At 42.5% G+C, this 22,169-nt stretch overlaps 1 protein-coding gene across 1 annotated transcript; it reads right to left on the reverse strand.

Moving 5' to 3' along the window:
* Positions 1-1,272: 1,272 nt before the first annotated feature.
* RWDD2B (RWD domain containing 2B) lies at positions 1,273-20,569 on the reverse strand. The gene is made up of 6 exons (XM_030806126.1): positions 20,399-20,569; positions 11,031-11,257; positions 10,876-10,943; positions 10,397-10,759; positions 9,127-9,284; positions 1,273-1,846 (listed from the first exon to the last, which is right to left on the reverse strand). Exons 1-6 carry the CDS (start codon positions 20,463-20,465, stop codon positions 1,590-1,592), a joined length of 1,140 nt encoding a protein of 379 aa, XP_030661986.1. The 5' UTR covers positions 20,466-20,569; the 3' UTR covers positions 1,273-1,589.
* Positions 20,570-22,169: the final 1,600 nt, after the last annotated feature.

Below are 22,169 nucleotides of genomic sequence, written 5' to 3' on the forward strand. Positions count from 1 at the left end.
GCCACACAGATCTCTCTTCGATTTTCCTAGGGCATCAACTTATAACTGGTTTATTTTTTTACCCAGAAGTCAGTAGGATATTACTGCTTTGGGAACTTGAAAATAGTCTCATTGATTTAACAGTTTCTCATGTTTAGATTTTCCAGCAAGACTGTAAATCCTTTGAAGGTGAGGCTGTCTCCATGGTACTCTAAACAGTGCCTGCCAAAGTAGATATCCGCAAATTTGTTTTAATTGATTCATACAAGATTTTAGAAATCAGAAAATAATTGTTTCTATCACTACAGTAGGTAATAGGGAGAAAAAGTTTGGACAGAAGAACATTAAAAATAATATTTAATTTTTGTCAAAATGTAAATGTTTATGTCAAGAAATGTCGGCTGGGTGCAGCGGCTCACGCCTGTAATCCCAACACTTTCGGAGGCCGAGCCAGGAGGATTACCTGAGGTCAGGAGTTCGAGACCAGCCTGGCCAACATGGTGAAAACTTGTCTCTACCAAAAATACAAAAATTAGCCAGGCGTAGTGGTGCGTGCCTGTAATCCTACATACTCGGGAGTCTGAGACAGGAGAATCACTTGAACCACGAGGCAGAGGTTGCACTGAGCTGAGGTCACACCACTGCACTCCAGCCTGGGCAACAGAGCAAGACTCTGTCTCAAAAGGAAAAAAGAAAAAAGAAATGTCAATACTTTTAAGGCCAAGATTAGAAACTCTTCAGAAATCAGGTTGGGAGTTTAAAAAAAAAGAGAGATTTGAAACTCTCCCTTCTTCATTCATAATTATTAATATTATAAATTCTTGTTTTCACAGATTAAGAGTTACACATCAGAATTATAGCCTTTTTTCCCTAAGTAAATATTAGGCATGCCTTACAGAAGTCTGATGTTAAAATAATCTTACCCATCCAGACAAGTTTCTGAGGAGGAAAATCAGATGTCAAGCACTTAAAAATATATTTCAGCCGGGTGAGGTGGCTCACGCCTGTAATCCCAGCACTTTGGGAGGCCGAGGTGGGCGAATCATGAGGTCAGGAGATCGAGACCATTCTGACACGGTGAAAACCCGTCTCTACTAAAAATACAAAAAATTAGCCGGACGTGGTAGCGGGTGCCTATAGTCCCAGCTACTTGGGAGGCTGAGGTAGGAGAATGGCGTGAACCCAGGAGGCAGAGCTTGCAGTGAGCCGAGATCGCGCCACTGCACTCTAGCCTGGGCAACAGAGTGAGACTCCGTCTCAAAAAAAACCAAACAAACAAACAAATAAAAAAACTCAGCATTAATTAATCTTTATTAAACTTGGTGGTACTTTACCTTCAACTGTTATTAAGATGTATTTTTTTGGGGAGGGGGCACAAATACTTTTTAATGGGTTTAAAGTTTTTCTTTTTCTTTTTTTTTTAATCTACTGGAGAATCATGCAATGCTGCGAACGTTGGACACAATCCAGGGCCACAAGTCTGCATACTCCTTTGCTACTGGTCCTATAATGGCAGAACCTTTCATTTTGCCTTTATTATTCACTATGACCCCTGCATTATCTTCGAAATAAAGAAACACACCATCTGTTCTCCGGTATGACTTTGGTTGTCAAATGACCGCTGCTGGATGTACCATTTTTCTGAGCTCTGGTTTGCCCTTCTTGACTGTGGCCATCACCATGTCACCCACACCAGCAGCAGAAAGTCTGTTCAGCTGTCCCTTGATCTCCTTCATGGAAATGATATACAGGTTTTTGGCTCCTGTGTTGTCAGCACAGTTGATCACAGCTCCTACTGGAAGACCCAGGGAAATCCGGAATTTCACACCAGAGGACCTACCATGTCCTCGCTTTGACATCTTGAACACTGGAAAGAAGGAAAAAAGTATTTTTAAATTTTTTTAAGCAAATTTCTTATTTAAATAGCAGCAACACTACATAGGTAATATATGCCAGGAGAGCATTTGTCAACTGAGATCTCTAGAGAGTCAATTGAGAAAATAAGATATAATGGTTTACTAACATTACAAAATAAATGTACAATAAGAATAATATCAGTATATACCAGCTGTAACTCATCACAATTCAACATGAGATTTGGCTGGGGACAAATGTCCAAACTATATCAGAGGGATTTAAAAGAAAAGAAAATAACCATAATAGTACTACAAGAATATATAGGTGAATTTCCAGTTCAAAATAGCATCTGCTAGCAGCCCCTCTCAAACTCACAGACAGAAAAAAAATTGATGAAAACATTGAAGAGGACAAAAACAACACAACTAAAATTAAAACTGATGAAAAACAGATTTCCGGAATCTAGAAGGAAACTGTAATACTAAGTCTGGACCCAGGAAGTCAAGAAGGCAGGAAGGAGATACAGATACATGTATATATATTTCCCTACCACATAAAACTCTGTCCTTTCCACGGTGGCTCACACCTGTAATCCCAGCACTTTGGGAGGCCGAGGCGGGCGGATCACGAGGTCAGGAGATCGAGACCATCCTGGCTAACACGGTGAAACCCCGTCTCTACTAAAAATACAAAAAATTAGCTGGGCGTGGTGGTGGACGCCTGTAGTCCCAGCTACTTGGGAGGCTGAGGCAGGAGAATGGCGTGAACCCGGGAGGCGGAGCTTGCAGTGAGCCGAGACTGCGCCACTGCACTCCAGGCTGGGCGACAGAGTGAGACTCCACCTCAAAAAACAAACAAACAAACAAAAAAACTGTGTCCTTTCTTGCTGGTCTAACCCCTACTCCTATGTGCCCTACAAAGCCCTTTTTTCCCACATATTCTTTGGAATTGCAGCTTCCGTGATTAGCCAATAGTCACCCTCAACACGTGTTCACAGTTTGGCTAATGACAGTGCTTCCACAGCAGCCTCTCATGAGTGCTGTTTATTGTCTAAAATCCTACCTACCTCAGGGGTCTGCAGATAAGAATAGGATCCTCTTTGCTTCCACTTTCCTTAAAACAATAAATCATTCTTTTCGGGCTACTGTCAACAGAATATACCTTCTGACATCTGTCTTCTTACCAGCCTCCTGGTCACTCCCTTTTAGTCTCTAAAGACTTAGCACTTGGCTCTCCACCCTCATTCCAAACATCATCCTGGATGGTCTTTTTAAAGTCCTAATTAGGTTCCTGTGGCATATCTGTCCACTGCTTGGCCTCTCAGTTATAAAAATCTTCATCTCTCATATCCTTTTCCTCCATTCCACTTCATCTACCACACCACAGTCACATCCTGATATTAATACTTAAATTTTCCCAATTTCACCCCACTCTTGGGTCACAATCTCTCTTGCCAGATTCCTTGTTTAACTGTTTCCACCTAGACATTCTTCAAGGAAATCTTAACCTTGCATTGGCCCTTATATTTTCTCCCTAACTCTAAGGACTCTTTTCTCTTTACTCCCTTCATTGTTCACTTTAGAGTTCATGATCTTTTGTGTCAATCACTCTCTTGCCAATACCACAAAGTCTCTTGTACATCTGCTCCTTCAACCTATTCAACTGGAGAAACCAAACACTACACAAAGCCAATTATTTGTTTTCAGCTTTTTTTTTTCCCATAGAAAAGTTGAACACTACCTGAAAACAAACAATTTAGTCAAAAGAAGCTTTAGACCACTAAGAATTAATTATCCCATGCTTTAGTTGTGTCTTCATTACAGCCCAACAAATGTACCATACTTCTGTAATGTTCTAGGACTCCCAGCAATCAATTATTTGAACACTTCTTCGAAACTCTGACCATTCTACCTTCCTCCTTGACTTCAACAGATGAGTTTTCCTCCAATTTCACAGGACAAGATAATCAGATTATAATCCTTATCTTTCCAATAGCAAACATATAAATTGGGCTGATGATTATTATACACTGTTTAACTAAATGGTTGTTAAAATAGTAAAAATTCTCTGATACCCTCTGAAATGTTCTTTCATTGCCTTTGCCGTTTCCCTAGGACGTTTCTGACCTCCCCCTGATTCCTGGCTAAAGTGTTAATTGCTGATTTACCAGGCTTCTAAAACCCCGTTCCAGCCCTAGACATGTGGCTATTCCAATGGATGGTGATCAGGTCATATTGGTTGTTAATTATGTTGAATATCATCCCTTCCCATGAAACTTCCTTCCATCTTCAACTATAGTCGCTCCATAATTCTGTTAAAAAAAGAAGTGTTAAAGATGGGGCAAGAAAATGAATGCACGAGGCTAGTCATTGCTGCACCTTTTCTTTTCTTTTTTGAGGAGTCTCGCTCTGTCACCCAGGTTAGAGTGCAGTGGCGTGATCTCGGCTCACTGCAACCTCTGCCTTCCGGGTTCAAGTGATTCTCCTGCCTCAGCCTCCCGAGGAGCTGGGATTACAGGCGCCCTCCACCACACTTGGCTAATTTTTTGTATTTTTAGTAGAGACAGGGTTTCACCATGTTGGCCAGGCTGGTCTCGAACTTCTGACCTCAGGTGATCCACCCACGGCCTCCCAAAGTGGTGGGATTACAGGCGCGAGCCACTGCACCTGGCCTAATTTGATTTTTTTTTAAAAGAAAACTCCGCATATACACACATGCAAAAATAAGATACTAGAAAATAAAATGTAAAACCAAAATTTAATATTGTCTTTTTGGACACGGGATTGTGGGCGACTTTAAAATCCAGTTATTTCTACTCTTCCTATAATGATACATATTATGTGTAATCATATATATAATACACATATGTAATACGTTATATATAACATATAAATAATATATATAATTTGTTGGTGGGAGGAACAAGGGAAAGCAGGTTTACAAAATCTGAAAAGCCAAATGCCCCAGTGGGGAAAAAACCCTCGATTTCGGTAATTTCCTGGTTAAAATCGAGGAACACCCTGGACTTCGAAGGCACCACCCAGGTCCCAGGGTGCACCATTCTCTAATTCCCCAGTTGCAGCAACATCTGCGAAGTCCCGAGAATGGGGATCGATGCCTATTTTTCCAAAAGATAATAAGCGTCAACAACAACAAAAAATAAACAAAAAGTCCAACTCCGCCCCAAAGCAGCATGTGGCTGGCCTGCGAGATGCCCACCCGGGAGGCGAGTCCGCAGCTTAGGACTCAAGCCCGGGTCGAAAGCCATTACCGAGATCTGAAACGCAGCGCTCGCAGCTGCAATGACCCGACCCTCCCGTAATTCCCCGTGCTCACAGCATCCCGGCAACCCACGAGCTAGTGCTTCCGGGTCACACCGACCCAGGAAGGCGCACGCGCGAAGCATGGCGAGCTTCACTCCGCGCTCTTAGGCTGCGTGTGGGGCCTGCGAGTGCTCGGGAGCTGCCGGGGTTACAAGAGAAAGCCCAGCTGCCAATGACAGCCCCAGAGCGCCTGGGAGCCTTGCGATACCCGGGTGTCTGTAGGCAGCCAGGAGACACTTCCACGCTGATCTGGAATCTTCCCTCGCCCAGCCCTGTCCCTCGCAGGGATGGCAAAGGACATTACGACCTACATTCCTTCCCCGATCTGATGGCTTCAGATTGGCAGATTGTGTTTAAGTGGAAGGCTCGTGGTGCCCCTTTGCTGAATTTTTACGGACTCAGTTTTCTCAAATAGTTCTAATAATCGCTGGGGTGGTGGGGCGGCAACGTAATTTCTGCGTCTGCCCTTAAATACCTTTTTTTTTTTTTGAGACGGAGTCTCGCTCTGTTGCCCAGGCTGGAGTGCAGTGGCTGCAAGCTCCGCCTCCCGGGTTCACGCCATTCTCCTGCCTCAGCCTCTCCGAGTAGCTGGGACTACAGGCACCCGCCACCACGCCCGGCTAATTTTTTTGTATTTTTAGTAGAGGCGGGGTTTCACCGTGGTCTCGATCTCCTGACCTCGTGATCCGCCCGCCTCGGCCTCCCAAAGTGCTGGGATTACAAGCGTGAGCCACCGCGCCCGGCCCTTAAATACCTTTAAACCTTGGCCGCATTGCGGCTTTTATGGAATTTCACCAATAGTCTGTTATTTTTTAGTTTCCCTGATACGCATCTTTCTTAACAATAATAAAATAAATAGCACTTTGGGAGGCCAAGGCGGGTGGATTACCTGAGGTCGGGAGTTCAAGACCAGCCTAGCTAACATGGTGAAACCTACGTCTCTACTAAAAATACAAAAAATTAGCCGGGTGCAGTGGCGCGCGCCTGTAATCCCAGCTACTCGGGAGGCTAAGAATTGCTTGAACCTGGGAGGCAGAGGTTGCGGTGAGCCGAGATCACGCCACCGCACTCGCACTCCAGCCTGGGCTACAGAGCGAGACTTCGTCTTAAAAAAAAAAAAAAAAAAAAAAAAAGGCATGTGGCCAATATTCCCTGCCTATACTTGTTTTCTTTAGAAAATATAACTTTTAAACATAATTTGACTTGAAACGGTTTCTTTTCAGGATTTATCATTTTTTAATAGGTGATTCCAGTTCAAACTATTTATTACATTAATGTTGACAAATTGTCATTGCTGAACAAATTTTTTATGTGCAATCATACGGAACATTTTATATTTAAGGATGTTTATATATCAAGTATATAATCATTGGTAGAAACTGGGCAGGGCACGGTGGCTCATGCCTGTAATTCCAGCACTTTGAGAGGCTGAGGCAGGTGGATCATCTGAGGTCAAGAGTTCAAGATCAGCCTGGCCAACATAGTGAATCCCCGTCTCTACTAAAAATACAAAAAACAGCGAGCATGGTAGCACGCATCTGTAATCTCAGCTACTCGGGAGAATGAGGTGGGAGAATCGCTTGAACCCCAGGCGGCGGAGGTTGCAGTAAGCCAAGATTGTGCTACTGCACTCCAGCCTGGGTGACAGATCCAGATTCTGTCTCCAGAAAAAAAAAAAAAGAAACCTAAGAAAGCTATATTGCTTATACTCTAGCATTTCTAACATTTAACTACATTTATCCATTCTCAAAGGAACTTGGTCATCACAAGATTGGAAAATCTGTACTTGCCTGGCTTAGTATGACTTAATCATAAACGTCTAAATTTGACAGATGTCCCAGGAAAGAAAACTTATAAAACTACTCTGTCGCATTCTATGTGTTTATGTGACATTTGAGATCTGCATATTATACACAGCAATCTGGTTTTTAATATAATGTACAGAGACTGAAAAAGTTCTAGCAGTTTAGCTGCCACTTTAGCTGCTTAAAGTAATATATGCATCATCTGCCCCCTTTGGTGGTAGGGATGTCAGATTCCATTCTCTGTAGGGTATTTCATAAAAATCTGTTAGTCGCTGAAGGAATCAGAAACTAGACACACAACTGGTCCATCTGGCTGTCTGGTGGCAGCAGAGGAACTGGGATTTCCAGGGCAACTGACAGGGCGATAGGACAGGGCAGCAGGGAGGAAATCTGGGGAGGTACATAAGATTTAGGTCCAATAGAAGCACTGTGCTTTAAATACCATTCTGATTCTCATTTGTTTAACCACCTTTATATTTAAGATCTATCCACATTGCCTTCTTCCATTTTATTCCTTCAGATTTCTACATTGTATTACATAATATATGCTATCTTTTACTTACTGATTCATTTTGTGATGAGCATAGTTTTCCTACAACTTTTTACTAACTTAATGCATTGTCTCTCACCCCAACTCCATTCCTCAACCAAGTCTGACTGGTCAAGAAATAACCAACACCTGATATCAACCTGCATGCTAGCAAATTAGTAAATAATAAATGCTTTTGGAACTGATTTATGGAGGTCCTCAAAAACTGGGTGGTGTGTTGATTTAATGTTAGGTCAATTTGGCAAAAATAAATGTACAGAAAGCCATTTCCAGAACAAAAAATATCAGAATACAATTTGCCAAACAAATTTTCTAAATTACTAATTTGATGAATTTTTGAGGCTTGTTAAAAAAGTTTAAGCCCTACTCATACCTCAGCCTTGTCTGAGGCAAGCCCAGGAGCAGGGGCAGAGCATGAGTATACAAAAAGAGACGAACGGCAAACTCCACTTCAGAAAAACTTCACCTATTTGTGTATCAAAAGGCTGGGGTAAATGCAAAACTAAAGCTCTGAAAAACTCCATTTGACAAACTAGCTTTCAACTGCTAGTAAAAAGCCTAGAAATTGGCCAGGCGCAGTGGCTCATGCCTGTAATGCCAGCACATTTGGAAGCCGAGGTGGGAGGATCACCTGAGGTCAGGAGTTCAAGACCAGCCTGGCCAACATGGTGAAACCCTGTCTCTACTAAAAACACAAAACTTAGCCAGGCATGGTGGTAGGCGCCTGTAATCTCAGCTACTTGGGAGGCTGAGGCAGGAGAATTGCTTGAACTTGGGAGGCGGAGGTTGCAGTGAGCGGAGATCGTACCATTGCACTCTAGCCTGGGCGACAGAGCAAGACTCTGTCTATTAAAAAAAAAAAAAGCCTAGAAATTAAACAAAACTGGTTTTATTTCATAAGACATTTAGAGATAGGCAATGGCTGGTATTGGGTCAGCAGCTCAACAATGTGGCAACTGGCATCTTTGTGGTTCTCTTGGCCCTTCCTTCTGTCATGGTTCAAATAACTCCTTCAGCTCCAGTCATCACTTTGGTGTTTATGGCAATAAGAGGGGGAGCAGGTGGCCTAGCTGCATATGTATCTTTAATCAGGAAGTAAAAGTTTTCCCAGAATTCCCAAGGCCAAAGCTGTGTCCTGAGGCCACTGAGAGTTGTTAGTTGCAACACAGGCTGAAAGGGGAGCAATTAGCTTTTCTGGGTTCTTTAGTGAAGGCAGGTAAGGGAGAAGGGGGTTGGGAATGGCTGGCAAATTGGTGCACCAACATTCCTTTGTGGATAATTTCTTTTTCAAAACGGGCAGCTGATATGTGAAGAAATATCTAATAACAATTTTAAGGTTGTAATTTGAAAGTCAGTTCTGCTTTCAGTCATGACATTTTTAACAGATGCTTTTCAGCTATACTATTTTTTCTTGTCCCCCACTCCCCAACATTCTAGAATGGAACTAAAATAAAATTACTTAATCTTTCAAGGAAAAAGTGGGAAAAAAAATCAAAAGGCTAACAGTGGCAAGATAGTTTCAACTACTCTTGCTGTCATTGTCCTTCTACACCAAAGAACATCTGGAAAACATCCCCACATCCTTTGGTATTTAAGAACTGATAGAGCTGACCAAAGTCCATGTGGTTTCCCCTGGCTCCATTAACACTGAACACTTTTTCTTCAAAAATGGGAAATTTCCTTTGTCTTTCCATTTCATCATTTGTACCATCAAAAGGAATGTCTTCTCGATGGCGAATTAAAATTCTCTTCCAGTTTAATTTTCTGAGTCTGAAAAGAAATTTCCAAAGTAAACATTTTCAAAATGTATATTCTAGGGCATTTAAAACAGACGTTGTAAAACAGATTTATCAATGCCTTTTTCTAGAAGTAGTCTACTTTTTAACATTTTTATAACTTTTATTTATTGATTTAGTAGAGGCAGGTCTTGCTATGTTGCTCATGCTGGTTTCAAACTCCTGGCTGCAAGTGATACTCCTGCCTCAGCCTCCCACAGTGCTGGGATTACAGGTGTGAGTCATCACACCCCGTCCAAGAAGTCTACTTTTATCTCACAGGGATTTATTTTAATCAAATATGATTCTGGTCATAATCCCATCCCTAAACTCATTTGTTGCCCTTACTATGGCCTTGTATCAGTAGTTTAGAAATGTAGGAATTACTGAATCCCAAACTACTAATGGACCTTCTCAGAAATTCATTTAGTATATCAGTAGAGAAATGAGAAGACTAGTGGCAATTCTAATGCTTCTAGAAAGCGCCTTACTTCATAGGGTATACAGTTTGCAGCATCACTAAAATGAGGGAAGGATCAGATCCATGGAAGTGGATGGGGTCATAGTGTCTTGGGCAGGGGCTCAGTTCATTCAGTGTATATTTACAGAATGTCTCCTACATGCACTTGTCAGGTGAGGGGGAAAATGCTGACTACATGTGATTTCTGCCATATCCATCAACTTGAGATTGAATCCCCATAAAGATACAATCCCCAGGACATACTTATCTCCACATCTCTAATCGTCATGTGTTGCTTAACGACGGGGATACATTCTGACAAATGTATCTTTAGGCTATTTTGTTGTTGTACCACCACGATAGAGTGTACTTACACAAACCTAGATGGTACTTTTTTTGCATTTATATTTTTTCATATAGAAAACCAAATGTCCAAGCACCATTACTGAATATCACTCTGATATTCAATAGTGGGAAGATCAAGTGCCATATATCAGGTTTCTATATGTGCTCCATTATAATCTTATGGCACCACTGTTTTATGTGTGGTCCACTGTTGACCAAAACGTCACTAGGCAGCACATGACTGTATCTTGTTTAGTATTAACATTATTGACATGACTTCACATACACATGTAAAAGCAAACCTTGACCAGAATTCTTCACAGGCACTTTGTGGGCCTTCCACACAAACAACACCAGGTTTTCCAGGCATGCTAAACCCAGACAGGGAAAGCTCCTTTGCCCACTCTAGAATATTTTTTCTTTTGCATTTGTTATAGATATGATGGCTGTAGATCCAGAGTCTCGTGAAGATGAGGTCAGCTGACTGGACTGTGCTTCCTGTGGTGGGTGAAGATGAAGTGTCTCTGCTGACATAGCCAGAGGCATGCTCTCTAACCCACTCTGTGGCATTCAGTACACAAACATCTCCATGACAATGTTTTTGCAGGAATGCAGTCAGATCTGTGTTCAGCTGAGTCTGCTGGGATCTACTCAATAATACTGATCTAATAGAAAAGACACAAGAAAAATATTGTCTTGGAACAGAAAACAAATTCGAGAATTGCTTTTATTCTCAGATTAATTTTGACCTCTAAAGTTGGCCAGAGCTTCTGTAACGTACCTGACAGTAATTTCAGGCAGAACTGCCGGGTATTTAAAGGGAAGAATACAGGCCAGAGAAAACATCCCCTGATTAAAGAGAAGAAGAGAAAGTGCACTAACCAATGTTTTAAGTCTCAACATGTTTCAATCCCTCTAAAAGCAAAGCTGAATTACCAGTGCTTCCTCAGATACATCCAGGTTCATGTTGATAGTAAAGTAGACTTTTGAAGATCGCCCCTCCATTGTCTTCTTTTCAATACAATCTTTCAGTTCTGCTACAGCCAGCTGGTCATTCACTATGAGCTCATTCTCACCAGGGAACATACTGGCTAGCAGGTCTAACTCAGCAAGCTGGGCCTCTGCCTGCTCTATCTCAATCATTTTTGGACATGTGTAAGTTTCTAAGGAGGTAAAGATAAGAGAGACAATTTACATATGCAATCTTAGAAGAAATGAATACATCAACAAGGGTACTTACTAAAATTATATTCGATTTATTCATAAATTATACAATTTAATTAGTCTCTTCCCCATTACTCTACTTTCAGATATAATATGCTAAGTCCTATGCTAAGACCAGCCTGGGCAACATACTGAGACCATCTATAAAAAAAAAACACAAAAAAACTCTTTATAGTAAGTAGACACCACATTCTTCTGTGTCTAGATAGTTGAGTGGACATTTTGAGCTACCATAATGGGCAATTTCATCAAACTAAACCAATTATGTAGTCAAAAAGCTGTATCAATAATGTAGCCAGAAGAGAGGATACGACTGGTTACACTGGAAACCTAGAATGAACAGAATAAGTCAGAGAGTTTGGTTCTGTGGATGGTCAATTTCTTCTTTTTAAGTAAATATTAATGTTTATTAGTTTTTTTTGAAACTAATGCAGTGGCATGATCCCCGCTCACTGCAACCTCAACCTCCCACGCCCAAGCAATCCTCCCACCTCAGACTTCTGAATAGCTAGGACCACAGATATGCACTGCCACGCCCAGCTTCATTTTTTATTTGTAGAAACAAGGTCTTGCTATGTTGTCCAGACTGATCTTGACCTACTGGGCTCAAGCAATCCTCCCGCCTTGGCCTCCCAAAGTGCTAGCATTACAGGTATGAGCCACTGTGCATGGCATTTGTTAGCTTTTTTTTTTTGAGATGGAGTCTCACTCTGTCACCCAGGCTGGAGTGCAGTGGCACAATCTCAGCTCCCTGCAAGCTCCACCTCCGCACGTTCACGCCATTCTCCTGCCTCAGCCTCCCGAGTAGCTGGGACTACAGGCGCCCGCCACCACACCTGGCTAACTTTTTGGATTTTTAGTTGAGATGGAGTTTCACCGTGTTAGCCAGGATGGTCTCAATCTCCTGACCTCATGATCCGCCTGCCTCGGCCTCCCAAAGTGCTGGGATTACAGGCATGAGCCACTGTGCCCGGCCTATTTATTAGTTTTTAAGAAGCAGAGGAACATAAAGAGAAAATAAATGTTAATTGTCCTGTAGCTTAAGTCACCCCTGTTAACATTAAAGCATTTTGAGCATTATACATATATATATGTGAAAAATGCTGGTATAATGTATAAATATGTACAATGTGAGATATATACAGTATACATATTTAAAACGTATCCAAAGGGGGTAATATACACTTTTTCCTACTTCCTATCTCCCTTCCCACCAAATATATTTTGTAGATCTATTCACTGTCAACACATAGTGATCTACCTCATTCTTTGTAACTGTTGGCTGTTATACTGAATCATGTAGATATGCCATAACTTATTTAATTCTTTACCTATTGATGGACACTTGGGTTGTTTCCACATTTTTACTAATATGAACAATCCTATAATGCAAGTTCTTTTTATATATATAGTATGGTAAACTGAATACTGTGTATTCAATAATAAACTTACAGAGGTGGATTGTTGTATCAACATGTACATTTTTAATTTTGATAAGATATTGCCAAGTTGCTTTCCAGAAAGTTGCCATACAGAACAGAAGGTTACAATTGTACTCAGTCCCTTGCTTCTTTTCTTTAAAAGAAAATTCTTAATACATAGTTCCTTTTGGCCTAGCACGGTGGCTCACACCTGTAATCCCAGCACTTTGGGAGGCCGAGGAGGGTGGATAGCTTGAGTCCAGGAGTTCAAGACCAGCCTGGGCAACATAATGAAACCCTGTCTCTACTAAAAAATACAACAAAATTACCCGGGTGTGTTGGTGAGTGCCTGAAGTCCCAGCTACTTGAGAGGCTCAGGTGGGAGGACTACCTGAGCCCAGGAGGTGGACGTTGTAGTGAGCCAAGATCATTTCACTGCACTCCAGCCTGGGTGACAGAGCAAGACTCTGTCTCAAACAAACAAGCAAACAACCTAAACCATAGTTCCTTTTATCAATCTCTTCTTTTACAGGTTTCAAGCTTTATTTTATTTTTTTTGTTTTTTTTGAGATGGAGTCTTGCTTTGTGCCTAGGATAGAGTGCAGTGGTGTGATCTCAGCTCACTGCAACCTCCACCTCCCAGACTCAGACAATTCTCCTGCCTCAGCCTCCCAAGTAGCGAGATTACAGGCACCCACCACCACCCCCAGCTAATTTTTATATTTTTATTTTATTATTCGTTTACTTATTTATTTTGGGATGTAGTTTTTGCTCTTGTTACCTAGGCTGGAGCGCAGTGTCGCGATCTTGGCTCACTGCAACCTCTGTCTCCCGGGTCCAACCAATTCTCCTGTCTCAGCCTCCCAAGGGGCAAGATTACAGGCACATGCCACCATGCCTGGCCAATTTTTTTGTGTTTTTGTATCACCTCACGTGATCTGCCTGCCTCAGCCTCCCAAACTGCTGGGATTACATGCGTGAGCCACTGTGCCCGGCCTAAAATATCTTGATTAGAAAGGATTTCTCTGCTGCAAGATTATTTTAAAATTCTTCTACTTTTTACAAAAATTAGCTGGGTGAGGTTGTGGGCACCTGTAATCCCAGCTACTTGGGAGGCTGAGACAGAATCACTGGAACCTGGGAGTCAGAGGTTGCAGTGAGTTGAGATCGTGCCATTGCACTCCAGCCTGGGCAAAAAGAGTGAAACTCCGTCTCAAAAAAAAAAAAAAAAAAAATCTATTTTCTACTTGGAATACATTTTCAATTTCTGCATTTAAATATTTGATCCATCTGGGATATACTTTAGTTTAAAAGGTGACAGAAGTTTCCAGCTTATCTTTTTTTCCAGTTAGCTAGCCATTTGTACCAGTACATCTTATAATACATTTGAAATGTTTCTTTCAACATATGTTAAGGGCCTATATGTATTTGAGTCTTTTTCTGGATTCTCCATTTTGTTATATTGATCTGTCTATGACATCATGTCCTAATACTCTTTTTTTTCTTCTTTTTTGAGACAGAGTCTCACTCTGTTACCCAGGCTGGAGTGCAGTGGTGCGATTATAGTTCATTGCAGCCTCAAACTCCTAGGCTCAAGCAATCCTCCTGCCTCAGCCTCCTAAGTATCTGGGACTACAGTCATGCTACCACCATACCCAGCTAACTAATACTCAACTCTTTTTTTTTTTTTTTTTTTTTTTTTGAGATGGAGTCTCGCTCTGTGGCCCAGGCTGGAGTGCAGTGGCGCAATCTCGGCTCACTGCAAGCTCCACCTCCCGGGTTCACGCCATTCTCCTGCCTCAGCCTCTCCGAGTAGCTGGGACTACAGGCGCCCGCTACCACGACCAGCTAATTTTTTTTTTTTTGTATTTTTAGTAGAGACGGGGTTTCACTGTGGTCTCGATCTCCCGACCTCGTGATCTGCTCGCCTCGGCCTCCCAAAGTGCTGGGATTACAAGCGTGAGCCACCGCGCCCGGCCACTAATACTCAACTCTTGAAGTCACCATGATGGGTTCGTAAATTGCTCCTACTCTGTCTCTTCGTAGTCATCACTCTTCTTTTCTAGAATTCTTTTTTGGTATTTCCTGGCTTTTCTCACATATAAACATTAGAATAATTTTGTTAAGTTTTGAAAACAAGAAAAAATGGTAATTGCATTGAAATTAAAGATTAATACAGAAAAAGACGATATGTTTATAATGTAGAATTTTCCCTTCAGTAAAGTTTTAACAGTTTTAATGAGGTATAATTTATATACCATACCATACTACTGTCAAGCAAGATCTTTAAAGTGTTAGCATCCCTTAAGGTTTGGTTGAGGACGTCTTTATCTTCTCTATTGTCTCACGGTACCAAGTATTATTGAATATTAAATGTCCACAATTCTCAAATTCTTATGATGTTCCAAATTCTCGAGCCCCATATTTGTAAATTTAACTATATCTATATATTTCTATTGGATGTTATATTAGTTCATTTTCTGTTACTATAACAGACTACCTAAGACTGGGTAGTTTACAATGAAGAGAAATTTATTTGGCTTATTGTTCTGGAAGCTGGGAAATCCAAGAGCATGGTGCCTGCATTTTGCAAGGGCATTCTTACTGAGTCATCCCATGGCGCAAGGCAGAGGGCAAGAGAGAATGAGAGCAAGAGTGAAAGAGATGAAGGGGCCAAATGCATGCTTTTATCAGGAACCCACTCCCACAATAACTAACCCACTCCTGCAGTAACACCATTAATCCATTAGTGAGGGCTCTGTTCTTTGGGAACTTTTTCAACCCTGCCTTCTTTCTCTTCTCCTTCTGAAACGCTAGTGACAGGAATGTTACATTTTTTGTTATATCCCTGCATATCACTTAATCACCTCTGAAAGATCCCACCTCTCAACTCTATTGCTTTGGGATAAAGCTTCTAACACATGAACTTTGGGGCACACATTAAACCACAGCAGAGAGCATCTCAGTCTTAACAGTCCTAAAATAGGTCTAAATGGCTGGGCACAGTGGCTCATGCCTGTAATCCCAGCACTTTGGGAGGCCAAGGCAGGCAGATCACGAGGTCAGGAGATCAAGACCATCCTGGCTAACATGGTGAAACCCCGTCTCTACTAAAAAATACAAAAAATTAGCCGGGCGTGGTGGCGGGCGCCTGTAGTCCCAGCTACTCAGGAGGCTGAGGCAGGAGAATGGCGTGAACCCAGAAGGCGGAGCTTGCAGTGAGCTGAGATAGTGCCACTGCACTCCAGCCTGGGCAACAGAGTGAGACTTCTTCTAAAAAAAAAATAAATAAATAAAATAAAGTAAAATAAAATAGGTCTAAATTATATTTCTTTAATAATAATTCTTTTATTATTTCTTTTCTGTTTAGTGAATCTATTTTAACCATTCTTTTAGGATAGGTCTGCTGGTGACAAATCTTCTAGATTTCCTTCATCTTAAAATGCCTTGATTTCCCCTTCATTTCTGCAGAATATTTTCACTGGATACAGTATTCTGGCTTAACAGGTTTTTACTTTCAACACTTGAAAAATGCTGTGCCTCTTCATCTAGCCTCTCTGGTTACTGATGAGAAATCACTCTCATTTGAATTGTTTTCCTTTATAGATAAGGTTCATTTTTGTCACTAATTTTAAGAATTTTGCATTGTCTTTGGTTTTCAGAAGTTTGATTATTATGTGTATTTTTTTTTTTTTTTTTTTTTGAGATGGGAGTCTCTCTAGCTTTGTCACCCAGGCTGGAGTGCAATGGCACAATCTTGGCTTATCGCAACCTCCCACCTCCCGGGTTCAAGCAATTCTCCTGCCTCAGCCTCCTGAGTAGCTGGGATTACGGGCACATGCCACTACGCCCAGCTAATTTTTGTATTTTTAGTAGAGATGGGGTTTCACCATGTTGGGCAGGCTAATCTGGAACTCCTGACCTTTTGATCCACCTGCGTTGGCCTCCCAAAGTGCTGGGATTACAGGCGTGAGCCGCCACACCTAGCCTTTTTTTTTTTGAGACGGAGTTTTGCTCTTGTTGCCCAGGCTGGAGTGCAATGGCACAATCGTGGCTCACCGCGACCTCCGCCTCCTGGGTTCAAGTGATTCTCCTGCCTCAGCCTCCTGAATAGCTGGGATTACAGGCATTTGCCACCATGCCCAGCTAATTTTTTGTATTTTTAGTAGAGAAAGGGTTTTATCATGTTGGCCAGGCTGGTCTCAAACTCCTGACCTCAGGTGATCTACCTACCCTGGCCTTCCAAAGTGCTGGGATTACAGGTGTGGGCCACCATGCCCGGCCCCAAATGGTTTAGGTATTTATCCTAGACAAAAGCAATCCTAATTAGGTGATAGATTATATGGGCACAATTCTTATTTGTGACTTCTCAGAGTCTTAAACTGTGAATTTCCAAGAGGGGTGTTCAGTATTTTGTCTGACTCCAGAACGTGTTTTTCCAGGCCAGATGACATTAACCCTTTTCTCCACAGAACAGAGCAGGATTCCTTGCTTTGCCATGTAGTCACCTGAATTTAAGTAGTTTAAATATAAGCAATTAAAGCATCATAAAAGATGGTGGGTAGCCTTGATAATATTTATATATATATAAACATATATTTATTAATATGTCTATTCATGTTTAATTTGAAGTTTTCCTTTTCTAATAACTGTTGGAACTGCAAATATTCCTCCCTCCTTTAATCACAATGTTTTCTTTTTTTTTTTTTTTCCAGATTTTTTATTTATTTATTTTTTTGAGACGGAGTTTCGCTCTTGTTGCCCAGGCTGGAGTGAAATGGTGTGATCTCGGCTCACTGCAACCTCCACCTCCCAGGTTCAAGCGATTCTCCTGCCTCAGCCTCCCAAGTAGCTAGGATTACAGGCATGTGCCACCATACCCAGCTAATTTTTTGTATTTAGTAGAGATGGAGTTTCACCATGCTAGTTGGGCTAGTCTCAAACTCCCGACCTCAGGTGATTCACCCGCCTTGGCCTCCCAAAGTGCTGGGATTACAGGCATGAGCCACTGCGCTCGGCCTTCTCTTTTTTTTTTAACAAAATCCTCATACATACTTAAAATCCCTGGATTTATTGGAATTCCATATACGTATTTCCTAGTCTGTTTTGGAGTTGAGAAACATAAAAAACAACTCCTTGGGTGGTTATTAGAGGAAGTGGTTTGTTTTTTGTTGGAGTGGCTCTGTTACCAGTGTTTTGATTCTATTACCAGATTGCCAAGGTGCAACTCCTGGCTCTGCCACTTACCAACTGTACGACCTTAGGCAAGTGGCTTAATTTATCTGTGCTTTAGTCTCCCCAACTCCATAACTGGGATGAGAGGGTTGCTGTGATGATTAGATGACAATTTGTGGAAAGTACCTGGCAACAGAGTAAATTTTATATGCGTGCTTGCTATTAATTGAAAAAGCCTTTTTTTTGAGACAGGGTCTAGCTCTGTCACCCAGGCCAGAGTGCAGAGTCAGCTCACTACAACCTCTGCTTTCTGGGTTTTTCAGTAGAGACAGGGTTTCACCACATTGGCCAGGCTGGTCTCGAACTCCTGCCCTCGTGATCCACCCGCCCTGGGCTCCCAAAGTGCTGGGATTACAGGCATGAGCCACCGTCTCCGGCCCCTTATTACTATTATTATTATTGGTCATCATTTCAACAAATGTTTCTCAAGCACTTACGTTCAAGCATTGGCACTAAGATAACAATGAATGAAAGTAATAAAATAACTCTACCAGTGGGAGGACACCATGACATCAAAAACAAATTTATATGCCCAGCCCAGGTGCGGTGTCACGCCTGTAATCCCAGCACTTTGGGAGGACGAGGTGGGCGGATCACCTGAGATCAGGAATTTGAGACCAGCCTGGCCAACGTGATGAAACCCCGTCTCTACTAAAAATACAAAAATTAGCCAGGTGTGGTCGCCCACGCCTATAGTCCCAGCTACTAGGGAGGCTGAGGCAGGAGAATCACTTGAAGTGGGGAGGTGGAGGTTGCAGTGAGCTAAGATCATACCTCTGCACTCCAGCCAGGGCAACAGAGCAAGACTGTCTTAAAAAAAAAAAAAAAAAAAAAAAAAAAGAATTTTTATACCCAGTGAATAACTGTTATGAAGAAACCTGAAAAAGAAAACAAGGATAAGGGAAACAAATGAGGCAGCAGGGGGTGAGACTGCACACAGGGTTGTCAGGAAAGGCCTTTCTCCTAAGGTGACTGTAGGGAAGAGACTTTAAGAAACTGAAAAAGGAGGCCATGTGTTTTTCTTGGCCAAGAGTGTTCAAGGGAAAGCGAACGGCATGTTCAAAGGCCCTGAGGCAGGAGGATGCTAGAGCAGCTAGCCAGGGTACAGTGACCTGGGGACAGGGGTAATAGAAGAGTTTAGTAAGGAAATGTGGGGCAGTTTATGTTGGGACTAGTAAAGCATGGCCGGAATTTTGAATTTTATCAAGTCTGACATGTAAGAGCTACAAGAGAGGTTTGACTTATGAAGATCCCCACACTTGCTGCTATGGAGAAAAGTGAAAGGAAAAGTGGGGTGACCAGATAGACACCGCAATAACCAGGGAGAGAGGATGGTGGCTTTGATAGGATTATAGTGGTTAAGTTGGTGAGCTTCAGGTTCTGGATACATGCAGAGAACAAAGGCAACAGGATTTACAGATAAATTACATGAGACACGGAAGAAGGACTCCAAGGCTTTCAGCTACTGAAAGTATGGATGCGCCATTTATTTAGACGGTGATGGTCATGGAGAGCTGAAGCTTGGTTTTAGACACAAGTAATGAAGTGCCTACTAAGACACCTGTTAAATAGGGATGTCTAGCAGGCAGTTAGATATACAATTTTGAAGTCTACGAGAGACTCAGCTAGATATATAATCTTGGGAGTCAACACTTATTTGGAACTATATATTTGTTTAAAGTTTCCCAGGGAGTGAGTAAAGTTGGGAGAGGGTCCTATTGAATTGGAGGTATTGAAGATGAAATGGAATTAGCAAAGAAGAACGGGACGGAGGGACTCTTGAACGGACAACTACGGGAGTCGTGTCACAGGTCATTTATCTGCCAAGTTATTTTCGCTTAAGAGATTTCAATCCTTCCAAAAAACCCGCAAGATAATTTTATGACTCAAGATTTCAGCGAATGCTGTAAGATAATAGACTATGGCCGGGCACGGTGGCTCACGCCTGTAATCCCAGCACTTTGGGAGGCAGAGTAAGGGGGACTGCTTGAGCCCAGGAGTTCAAGATCAGCCTGAGTAACATGGGGAGACCTCGCCTTTACTATTTTTTTAAAAAATAAAATATATTTAAGAGAACGTAGATTGAAACTTGAGATTTCTGAGTGGAATAATATCTTTTCCTTGTAGATTTGTTTTGAAGAACAGAGCAGGGTACCCCGCGACCCCAGCCACGACGCTCTCAGGAAGAAAGCCCAGCACGCAGCTTCCCTCGCACCCTGATTGCCCCCGGGGCGAGGTCCCCGGCTGGAGCGGGGCTGCAGAAGCCAGGAAGCAACGCCGAGGTCCGAGCTGACCGATGGGCGCATGCAGTTAGGGGAACCGGGGCCGCCATGCCGGGCACGTTCCCAATGGGTTGCACTGGGCGCTGCAGCGTGGGAAACCCCCGTGGCGCTCACCACTGGCGCTAGCTGAGGCGAGACTCACCTTGAGCCGTGGCCCCCTCACTGCTGTAACCCGGGTTCCATGGCTGCACCGACAGCTCAATTTTCATCGGAAGGGAGCCTCAAAATTCTGGCATACTGCGACCCAAAACTGACAAACCGCCTCAGCTGGCGACCTACCGAAAAAAAAAAAAAAAAAAGGCATGCGGCGCATGCGCGCCCAAGGCCGCGGACCGGAAGCTGGAGCTCGCCTGTCGGGAGCCGGGTCCGCCGGTGTTTGTAATTGCACTTGGGACGACGCAGGGAATGCGTTGTCCCTCCTAGGTACTTTTCAGTCGCAGAGTTTTCTTCTTCTTCTTCTTTTTGAGACAGAGTCTCGCTCTGTCCCTCAAGCTGGAGTGCAGTAGCGCGCTCTCGGCTCACCGCAGCCTCCGCCTCCCGGGTTCAAGCGATTCTCCTGCCTCAGCCTCCCCAGTAGCTGGGATTACAGGCGCCCACCACCATGCCCAGATAATTTTTGTATTTCTTAGTAGAAACGGGGTTTCACTATGTTGGCCAGGCTAGTTTCGAACTCCTGACCTCAGGTGATCCGCCGGCCTCGGCCTCCCAAAGTGCTGGGATTACAGGCCTAAGCCACCGCGCCTGGCCGGAGTTTTTCCACTTAATAGCTCTCCATGCCAACCCCGTTGCCATTTCCCAGTGGCCGCCTCTATAATGGGCATTTTTCAGGGACAAAGAATTTGTCCGTTAATGCTCCTCAAACTCGAACGTGCCTAGGAATAGTTCAGGGATCCTGTTGAAATGCAGATCAGGATTCCGTAGGTAGGGGTGGGGTTCCAAATTCTACATTTCTAATACCTTCCCACACGATGGTGATCTTCCTTGTCCCTGAATCATGGAGGAGGGCGATTAGGGAGATATGAGCCTGGATGCATGGTGGCCTTGGCTATCTTAGGTGTTCTTGCCCATTAACCAAGCTGGGAGGAACCATATGAATGCATATTTATCCCTGTTGATAATAAGGGTAGTTTGAAGGAAATGCTGACAGGATAATAATTGGAAATGTTTCTCTTCCCAATCCAACTATATGCAATACACTTTATAATATTCATTTTAGAAATGTCATAGATAAGATTTGTAAACATTGACATTTAGCAATGCTAAATATCACTACTAGCTCTCCCCTCCACTTTTTTTTTAAACAAAAATATGACAGTATGTATTGTAGGTCTTCATAAACTACATCTTCAGCATGGTGTTTCATGAGCGTTTTACAATGTCATAATTTATTTTTTCCTCCAACATTTATTATGAAAAAATTCAAGTGTAAAGCGAAGTCGAGAGAATTTTACAGTGGAGCAGATCTCAAGAGAAGGGGAAGGATGGATTTCCCCTCTATTTAGCAGTGTCTGAAGACATTTTGGGTTGTCACAACTGGAAGGATGCTATTGGCATGGGGTAGGCAGAGCACAGGGATGCTCCTCAACTTCCTACAACGAACAGGAACGAATTTGCTGGTCCAAAATGTTGATAGTGCTGAGGTTGAAAAACACTGACCTAGAGAGTATAGAATTTTACTCTACCAGCTTTGTCACATACCTCATCAATCCATCTGTTTTCATACATTTAAAAGTAAACTACAGACAGTATGCTTCTAAGTACCTCTAATGCACATCATTGGAGTTCAAATTAAGGATTTTTAAAGGTAAAAATGAAATGCACGCCTTAAATACGCGTCAGTTTTTAAATGCACACGCCTGTGGAACTCAAGCCATATTAACGTATAGAACGTTACCATCACCCTAGAAAGTTCT

This window comes from Nomascus leucogenys, chromosome 25 (genome assembly GCF_006542625.1).
Source record: "Nomascus leucogenys isolate Asia chromosome 25, Asia_NLE_v1, whole genome shotgun sequence".
NCBI lineage: Eukaryota > Metazoa > Chordata > Mammalia > Primates > Hylobatidae > Nomascus > Nomascus leucogenys.